Genomic DNA, 9,968 nt, shown 5'->3' on the forward strand with positions numbered 1-9,968 from the left:
ACGAGAAAACTGACGCTCAGAAGTTAAGTTGCCCAAAACCACTTAGTTGGTGGAACTGAGCTTCAAATCATGGCCTTTCCCCTCAGTACATAAGAGTACATTGGTTCATGATTATCTAAACCTTAAAAAAAAAGTTTATAATGGAAAGCACTTTTAATATTAAATAGTTCCCTGCCTAATTATAAGGAGCTTATCACGCCAACTTCATTTAATCCTTCATTTGTTAAAAAAAAAAATCCACGCTTCAAATGGCAGTAAGTGAAGTGCAATTCTTTCTTATCGTTTTCTACAAAATAAGTTAACTTTAAGCAAAACAACTTCAATGACGATAAATGCATTTCATCATTTATTTAATGTTTAAGCTCTCGCACTAGATTTTTACAAGCTGGTGAACACTGACAAATTATTTCTCCCACAGAACTATAACCACATGTTCCCGGACAGTATAAATATATGGTTGAGCTGACGTTAATACACATCACCATTTTATCAATCACATAATAAAACAAATTGTCAAGTATCCAAATATTAAGTTACACAGCTCAAAAGGCATATAAAATATTAAATGTCTGCTCAATTCATTAGCAGAAACCCACTTTTTTTTTTTGCAAGAGGTTGGGAATCACACTTCAAACAAAAATAAGTTGGTAAACAACTTCAGATAAGTTTGAAAAAAAATTACAAGAATTTCAGAAATTTTATGATTAAGAATTGTTTTAGCTACAATAACAAAGTATTTCTACATTTTAAAAAAATATTTACTAAATTAAAGCGCATATTCTACATGTTCTGCACAAGACAAAGGCAACATTTTACTAAAAATACTTAATAGCCCCCTCCCATTCCTTTTTCAGGCCCTCCCTGTAAGTTGCACCCCAAAGTGCAAACATTAAAATTAACTGTAAGGCTTTTTTGTCTGGAGACATTAAAGACATGTGCTTCTGTACAATGTAGATTTTCAAAACGGAGGTCTTCCATGACAGCACAAAATGAGATTTATAGAAAGACATTAAATAATCACTGGTAAGACTTGGTTAATGAAAAAAAACCAAACGAGCAAATCTGATGTATACTGGTATGAATGTGGAAGATGTAAACATACTGTGAGCAAATAACCTTATAGGTCCTACTTTCTATGTTTGAAATGATGGAAAGAATAAAACACATAAGGTCCAGAGTTTTCATAGTTCCTGGGATTTTAGTTCGATACTAAAAGTAACAAGAATTGTGCTGGGTATTTTGGCACCTAGTCTTTCTAAATTTCTTATATACTGATAAGAATCTGGCATGGAACAGATTTAAAGACATGAATGACTCCATACTACATGATTTCAGGAAAAGTCAATTGGTACAAACGATAAGCACATTTTAAATGCTGAACAGCAAGAATCCTTTGCTAAGTGTCCAAGTAGGTTGATCATAACCCAAACATAGAGGCTGCAATTCTGCTAGGCTTGTGGCCTGGTAAAACTGCGTTTCAACACTCCTATGGAAGCTTCATCAGACTTCACCAAGCCAACGTGCTGGCTAACATGTATGACAAATCCCGTCCTGTCTAGGTTCCACTTCCAAGCAATGGCATCAAGCACCCCAGTTTTACTGAATGCAACAGTTGTTTCTATGACCATTAGAGTCTTTGAAGCGCAGCCGCATTTTAGGACGATACTTCTCCAAATACAAAAGTTGCTTGCTGTTAAAAGCTCCACGTCGCTTTCTAGAAGGAAGAAAACAAAAGACGAATTAAAGCAAAGTCCCTCTATAATTAACATTTACTGTTCTATAGGAGGCAATCATCACCTTTCTTGTAGCAATTTATTTTTTGATTATTACATTGTGACTTAATGTAGAAACACGGATCAGCATCCATGTGTAAACGGGAAAAGGGCTGTAAAAAGTTAGTTTTCTAAATCTTTTTGAGAGGTAGTTATAAAATAGTCCAAACTTACCAATTCATTTATATAAAGCCCAAGAAAAGGCAAAACTAACTTACTGTAATATGAGTCAAAAAGAGATTGCCCCTGGTGGTTGGGAAGATGACTACAAACAGCATGAGGGCACTTTCTGAAATGATCAAAATATTCTGTATATTGCACTGAGTGGTTATTTTATTTGGCTGTTACCGTCCATTCATCGACCTTTGATATCTGTGCATTTTAACTAACTATACCTCAATAAAAGGGCAGATAAACAAGCAACATATTCAATCAAGAATTTAAAGTAAAACAATAATTTACAGAATTATTACTGGATTAGAATCTTTGTAATATGAGTATCTACAAGGAATGCAAACAAGTAAGATATTCCCTGGTGGTAATACTATCTTAAAAATGAACAAAATGGTCAGACAGGCTCTTGGAAACAAACTGCTTTCCTAGTAATATATTTAAATTCGCTAACACTCAACAGGGAAATAAAAAGTGCAAACGGAAAGAACGTATTAAATACATACTGTCTTATGAACTGTACTGCATCTTCGTATTTCATTCCACCTTCAATTAACGCTAGGGCGACAAGCACTGGAGCTCTGGTAAGGTAAGAATTATAGTAAATTATTTTTCAAAGTCAAATCCTGGAAAATTCAATACTCTGAAAATTTCCCCATCCGAAAGCACTATTATTTACCGCACTTCCTACGTTAATACCTATAGAAAATGTTGGACTTTATGTTAAAAATTAAATTAATAGAGTATCAGTATTTTCATGTCAAACCCAGGTTTTTAATCTATAACCAAAAAGACAACTATGTCCTTAACTAATACAAATAAGCCTAGAAATTAAGACCTGTATCACTGGAGAGCAGTCCTGAAAAAATTTAAGGGAGAGGGTAAATCTCGACACATGTGGACAATATTTTCTAAATTCCAAGCAGTGAAAAATACTTTCCACTTAAAGATCTTCCGGAAAAAATTGCTTTGTTTTATTATCAATGAGACTGTGACACAGTTTCATGCCAGCCTCCCTAGGGCCATGGTCTGGGCAGTGGGGGAGGAGGGTGGTGGTAGCAATTTACAACTACGGGCACGTATATTTTGGCACTGCTGTGTAACGAGTTCCTACTGAATCAGGATTCTCCAGGATCAAGAACCCTGCCACAAACTCACCATATGCAGTGCAAAAACACCTTAGAGACAATTCATGATCCTTTTTCCAATGAGCTTGGACAGTGATTCCCAATACTATGGATACAACCTAGAACACACAATTAAGTAATTCCGCCCACATGGGCAAGTATAAATTTCAGCGATAGCATCTGTCAGTTCCAAATGTACTGGAACACATTACTGCTACACTCACCTACTTTTAAATTTAACTCAGTAAGTAACCTAACAAAGCAAACTGATTCACAAACTGACAACCGCGTCTTTATGGGAGTCAAAATCAAGCTTTAAGTAGAATGAAGACCAATATCATTAAATGGGTTTAAGAAATTCTCTTACCTCCCAAGGCCCGCAACACAATGAACAGCAATACAACAACCAGGGTCTTCACGAAACTTAATTTTCACAAGACTTAACCAATCATCAACAATCTGGTTAGATGGTGGTGCGCCATCATCAAAAGGCCAATCCTAAGTCAAAAGAATACACATTTTAGACTTTTAATGTAATCGGTATAATAATTCTAAAATTCTAACACCCAAATGTTGCCAGAAACATTTTCTTTTAACGTTTAAACAAATGTTTTATGAAACCCCACTGTCAATGAAATGCAAATACGTGCTGAATCTTTATAAAGATCTTTTATTGCTTCAAACCTCTGCTCAGCTTTCACCTGTATTTGGACCTTAAGACAGTGTATACTTTTGCAACAACTTTTGCAACAATTAAGCTTTCTGAAGCCAGTGGTTTATCTGACTAAACTTTGGCAGCACAGCACTGTGAACATATGGGAACCATTAAACACTTACGAGAACATGGATGCCTTCTTTCTCCACAAGACTAGTGTCGTAAGTTGCTTCACATACTCTTACTATTGTGGTAACTCCATACTTCTTAAGTTCCTGGATAAAACATATGTAAAAAAGCATATGAAGTCTTCATAACCATGTCACTCTTGCTCACCATTTGTCATTTTGATCACCTCTCTAACAGGTTAACAGAAAATCACGTATGTTTAACACGGTCTTATTAAGTCTTATTGTCACAAGTCTTGTTTTAAGTGACAATACTAAAATAGCATTAAAAGGAAAGGGAATGTTAAACATCATATATTTTTAATAAATTTTAAGTAAAAAAAAAAAAATCCCATGGCCCTTCATCTACTGAAGTTGTCTATAGTCACGGTAACCTTGGCCAGATGAAGCACTAACAGAAGAGGATCAGAAGCAACTCAGGAACAAAGGACCAAAGGAATCACTCATGACTATAAGCAATCTGACTTGACTTATATTAACTCTTTAAACTTTTGCTCATTTGCAGTGCACGGTGTATAGTTTAGAGCCTTAAAAGTATGTTCAGAGAGTAAAATCTCAAAAATGCGGTGTAAAAACCCCGCACCATTTAAGACTAGAGGCTTTAAGACTCATAATGCATTATTACTAATTATAATTCTTCTGGCATTTAAAAAATATAGAGACGACAATCAAAAATAAAAGTACTTCTATGATCTGGAAGGCCTATTTGCTGTTTCTGGTTATCTATAGATATTTATAAAATAAAATGTGTATGCATCCAAGTAAATTATTCAGCATTACAATCCTTCCAGAAATAGAATTAGTATATCAGTAGCTGATAATTGCATCCTAAGCATCAACAGGGGGCCAAGACATAAACTAACTCTGGTTTATAGTATCAGTCATTATGCTAATAAGCAAATATGTGAAAAACCCACAAGTGGAGCCTCCCTCCAGCAAATTTCTAGTAAGATAAGAGCCATACTGTTATACTGTCCACATATACATTTAAATTAACCAAACTGTGAGGCATGAAGAACTAGATATTAACTTATAAATCTAAACTAACATGTCCTCCTCAAAATGTATAAAATAATTCACCTCTAACGTAAAGACGCTGATATTTCTGAGGGTTGGAACTGTAGTCATAACACCTCACAATTTCCGAAATATTTTGTTACATAAAAGGCTCCACTATTAAACTACAATCAGTTTGAGACATTAAAAAGCATCAAAACTTACCTCTATAAATTTGTTTAAGGTCGCATTAGTTGGATTGTGTGTAATAAGAAATCTCATGTTCTTGTAAGTGATTTCCACAGGAGCTGGGCGGTTCATTCGAGCCATGTTAATTTAGTTAAAAAACACTCAATAGGGTTATGAAAGAATTTAAAAGACTGAATACAGAAATGATGCAAAGAAACTGAGTCTACTTCAATACACTCCACTTGAAATTCTCAGTGCTTCTGAGTATGAAGTTGGGAGTAATGGGAAATGAAATGAATCTCCTGACAAGAAGCAGCAATTCTTCAATCCAGTAATACTGAGGCAAGAGAAAGGAAGTGCACTGAGGTTTACCCCATCCAGGTCAGAACTCTTGTGAAAAATGCTCTGTGGATTTCAATTCAACACCTCTGTGTCCAGGTTCACCACTCTTATGGGGGCTTCTTGGTGGAGTAGTAATGAATTTCTACAGTTCACTTGTCTGCATAGAGGTCGTGCTGTGCCTGGCAGTAATCTCCACTGCCCTTCAGAAACTCCATAAATGTGTGACCAAGAACACCACAGAACTGCTGTTTAAGAGAAAGAGAGAGAAAAAAAGTTGTTTTCAATTTAAAAGGAACATGTTATGCTTTGACGGTACTTAAGTGCACAACGATCTTTCCAAATCTGGGCCCAAGCCACCTTTTAAACTTTTACTTGAACCACAAAATACAAGGTGATTACAGATTAAATCAATAAGCGAGGATTACTTGAAGTAAATACCCCTCATATCATTGTTACAGTTGGTGAATATCCCTTACACACATTCTGCTAGTAATTATTCCTTTTAAAACCGGGCTACTTGCTTTAAATTCTTCTAAATTATTACGTACAACTTTCTATATTGATTTTTCCAACTACCAAAATATTTTTACGTATTACAAAAATTCAATAATTGGTCAATATATTCTTAAAAGAAAAAACGAAACTGGTTTTCAAAATGCTCCCATATATACTATTTCATTTGATCCTTAACAACCTATTAACTTATCATTCCCCTTTAACAGATATTTCTCATCTGAGTCTCTGGAAGTTAATCAACTTGAAATCAAGTTGTCAACTTATGTGAAACATAAGCGGGCGCGCGCGCGCACACACACACACACACACACTTACACATATACACAGAACTCCCATTTATAACTATAAAAAAGACGTTCATAATTGTAATAGTCTTTTGTATTTTAAAACCGAAATTTCAGTTATCCTGTCTTAAACTGAAATCTAATTGAAAGAAAAAGTAGAGTGAGGTGGTGGTGGGATAGTGTAAATTACCTTACATTTCTTTCATAGGTCTCAAAAGCAAGGTAACTGCTACCACCAATTATATTTTCCCCAAGTTCCCCTTAAAGATCTAAATCAATTTTATGTTAGTATCAAATATTACATGAATATTCACAGGATATTTTCATAATATATACACGAAAAACAATGATGTTGACGTTAGTCTTCTTCCAAGTAGTTTACAAGGAGCTTGTGTGGTTGGGAGTAAACAGAGGACTAAAAAAAAAAAAAAAAATTAATAGCAGGTTAACAAGAGCACTGAGAGCCAGCCACTGCTCCAAACCCTTCACAGATATTCTCATGGATCAATTACCAAATAAAATCTTTTGAAATCAAAAGATTCCCTTAGTTTACTATGCTTAAGTTTAAATTTAAGCATTAAAAAAGGCTTAAAAAACTACATTCAAACTATCTCGTCTCATTTTCACTGAGTCCCACGCTAGTTATAGTTTCTAAAAGAACGCTAAGTTTTGAAGAATAATTCGTATGAAGACCTAGCCAATCACAGAAAACATTAAGTCAAAAACCCAGTTCATTTTTCTGTGAAAATAAAGGAACTAGCCTCAGGAATCATGTCTTAATAGGTGTCCCATAAGCAAGATAACTTTCATTAATCCAAATTTGTTCAAACCCACCCTCAGATGTTACTTCATCGACTTGTGAGCTGGGCTAAGAAAATTAGTGATTAAATTGCCACTGAAGACTTTGTTCTGTTTACAGTGTGACAGCAGTAACTGGAAATAATTTCAATTATACTTTCCCTTCAAATCCTACACACTACTTCCTTAGAATAAAAAGTGTATTCTGGCGCCTTTCCAATGACAATGAATTAAAGTGATCTGCAAAGCTGTTAAGGTCAAGGGCTCTTATCTCAGTATTCTGATTTCCGCGTACTACCTTTTTTCAACTGAAAGCCGATTTCTGAAGAGACAGTATTGCACACCACCGATTTCCATACTGAACAGCTGAAATTCCTGTTAGAGCTGAGTTTGGCCATATCCATCCCTTTCAAGCAAGCGGTTTCATGAGAAAGCACAGAAAGCAATACAGAAAGAAGTCTTTTGGTGACCTGGTTATTTTCACTGAGTGCAGGCACCCAGTGGCTGGGGGGTGGGGGGGGGGGACGGGACGACGACGGACAGACGGACAATGGATTTCCACAAGCGCAGAAATGACCACTAATACCTAACATCTTTCTCTTCTGCCCGAGACACTCCCCTAGTCCCCATTTCTCTGCCCCAGGAAAAACCATCCATGATAGGAAGTCTGGAAATACGAGGGAATTGTTCCCCTCCCACTGCATATAACCGCAATAACACACACGGGGGCATGGGGACCAACTTCTGTTAAGAAGCCTAAGCCGATCTGTCCCACTGCAGAGTCCAAGCAACACATCTCTGTTGCGTCCAACGGTTCGTTACCCAGTCTGTCCCGTATCTACTTGTGCTTTAGATAACGCACCCGGAATAGAGCATGTGTAAAATACTGCTCACTCCTGGGAATGATCTGGTTTTCCGGTCTCCAACTTTTCTACTGTCATCAAACAAAACTCATACGACAGGATGAGCGACAGGATGGGACTTCCCTGGCCGCCCAGGGCTTAGGACTCCTCGCTCTCAGGGCCCAAGGCCCGGGTTCGATGCCTGCTCGGAGAACTAAGATCCCAGAAAAGCGGCTCGGTGAGGCCAAAAAAAAAAGAGAGAGAAAGTACCAGGAAGTAGTGGCTCACAATCTGGATCTCAAGCAAGCCCACGGCGCCAGCTACGGCGCAACAAGCTCACGCGCTGGGAACGGTAGCGGGTTCCACGGGCACAAGCGCAGCCTCACAGCCGTGGGTGTGGCTCGCCACGGCGCCACAAGTCCACAGAAGGCAAGCCCACGGCGCGCCAGGGGACACTCAGGCGCAGCCCAAGAGCCCGCGATCGCAAGACGCCGCCGGCCCAGCCCGCCCCGGCGCAGGACAAGCCTGGACTCGCTCCCGCGGCCCGGGGGCGGGGCGCGCCCCCCGCGGCGGCCGGCTTACCTGGCGAGGCCGCGCCGGCCCGGGTCACGGGTTCGCGCCGCACCTTCAGTGCGGCGCCGAGGCCATTTTGTCCGAGCGCCGGTGGCGGCCGCGGAGCGCACGGTGGCCCACAGGCCCAGTCCCGCCGACCCCGCGCCGGAGAGCCCTGCCCAGCCCGCGCATAGCCGCCTCTCCCGCCCGCCGGGGCTGGGGGCGCGCCCGCCACAGTGACGCGCAGCCCGCGCCCCACCCGGGCCACGTCCCCGATCCCAGGGCCCCGCGGCAAACAAAGGGGCCTCCGGGCGCCGGCCGGGCCCGCAGGACGCCGGGGCGAAGAAGCGGCCATAAAGCGGCTTCTGGGCCGCCGCGCCGCCGGGCGCCCCGCCCAGCGCCCCGGGCTCGGCCCCCGGCGCCCCCGCCGCCAGGACCGCCAGGACTCGGGCCGGGACGCGGGCGGGCGCCGGGTTCCGAACAAAGGCGGCGGCGCGGGGCGCGGGTACTCACAGGAATATGTCTACTCATTGAAGATTGTGGCCTAATCATACAGCCGGTCCCGAGGCGGCGGCGGCAGGGCAGGGGCGGCGGCGGTCGTCGCGGGGCGGAGGCGGCGGCGGCGTAGGCGGCTTCGCGGGCGGCGGTGACGGCGGCTGCGGCTGGGGAACCGGACTCGGTCTACAGCGAGCGGCTCCGAGAAGGGCGCGCAGCCTCACCGGCCCTCAGTCCAGGGGGCCAATACGCGCGCCGAGGCGCCCTTGCGTCACAAGCCCTCCCATTTATAGCGCGCCTGACGTGCGCCCCCAGGCCACCAATCGCAGCCGGGCCCCAGGTCGCGCGCCGACGAGCGGGGGCGGAGGCCCGCCCCGCGGACGTCACGGAGCGGCGGCGGCTGCCGGTGTGAACCGGTTGATGAATGGCACCGCGCTGCAGTCGGAGCGCCACCCGGCGGGGGCGGGAAGTGGCGGAGGAGGGACAGGGAGGGGAGGGGGAAGGGCCGGGAGAGGGAGGAGGTGCCGCACTTCCTCCTTAAAACCCCGACGAGTGCGTGCGCTCTCGTCACCAGGCCAGGCCTGGAGTTGGCCTCGCCTGATAAACCGGAACCTCGGAGCCGGAACCGGGTCTCAGTCCCGGCCCTGCTTCCTTCTGCCGTAGGTCAGACCGCGGTCGGCTTTGCCTGCGGTTTACCGTGGCACCTGCGCCTTGCGATCCCCGTCATCAAATAAATGTTTCTGCGGCCCTGCGGCTGCCGGGCGACGACCCCTGGGGTGCCTGGGCCCCGGGCCCGGACCGCGCGAGCGCAGTTGCGGGCACGTACGAGCGGGGAGGTCTTCTTTCGGCGAACATCCAGCGGAAGGCGGGAGGGCATCGCGAGGCTCGGCCGGAGCGCTCTGCCGCCCGCGGCCTCTCTTGGGCACGCCTTCGTGCCCCGCACGCGGGCAGCTGCGGCCGGCTCAAGCGTGGCGTCGCGGAGTCCCACGCAGCCTCTGTGCTGCGGCGCCCTGGATGCGTTGTCACGGGTGAGGGAAGGTT

The 9,968-nt window shown here is 43.3% G+C and overlaps 2 protein-coding genes across 2 annotated transcripts; both read right to left on the reverse strand.

Moving 5' to 3' along the window:
* Window positions 1-333: 333 nt before the first annotated feature.
* PTP4A1 (protein tyrosine phosphatase 4A1) lies at window positions 334-5,254 on the reverse strand. Its single transcript, XM_059941841.1, has 5 exons — window positions 5,135-5,254; window positions 3,908-4,000; window positions 3,438-3,568; window positions 2,450-2,524; window positions 334-1,714 (listed from the first exon to the last, which is right to left on the reverse strand). Exons 1-5 carry the CDS (start codon window positions 5,237-5,239, stop codon window positions 1,597-1,599), a joined length of 522 nt encoding a protein of 173 aa, XP_059797824.1. The 5' UTR covers window positions 5,240-5,254; the 3' UTR covers window positions 334-1,596.
* Window positions 5,255-5,582: 328 nt separating this feature from the next.
* LOC132376191 (uncharacterized) lies at window positions 5,583-9,176 on the reverse strand. The gene is made up of 2 exons (XM_059941842.1): window positions 8,946-9,176; window positions 5,583-5,685 (listed from the first exon to the last, which is right to left on the reverse strand). The coding sequence occupies exons 1-2, from the start codon at window positions 8,982-8,984 to the stop codon at window positions 5,590-5,592; spliced, it is 135 nt and encodes a 44-aa protein (XP_059797825.1). The 5' UTR covers window positions 8,985-9,176; the 3' UTR covers window positions 5,583-5,589.
* Window positions 9,177-9,968: the final 792 nt, after the last annotated feature.

This window comes from Balaenoptera ricei, chromosome 12 (assembly GCF_028023285.1).
Source record: "Balaenoptera ricei isolate mBalRic1 chromosome 12, mBalRic1.hap2, whole genome shotgun sequence".
Classification (NCBI taxonomy): Eukaryota; Metazoa; Chordata; class Mammalia; order Artiodactyla; family Balaenopteridae; genus Balaenoptera; species Balaenoptera ricei.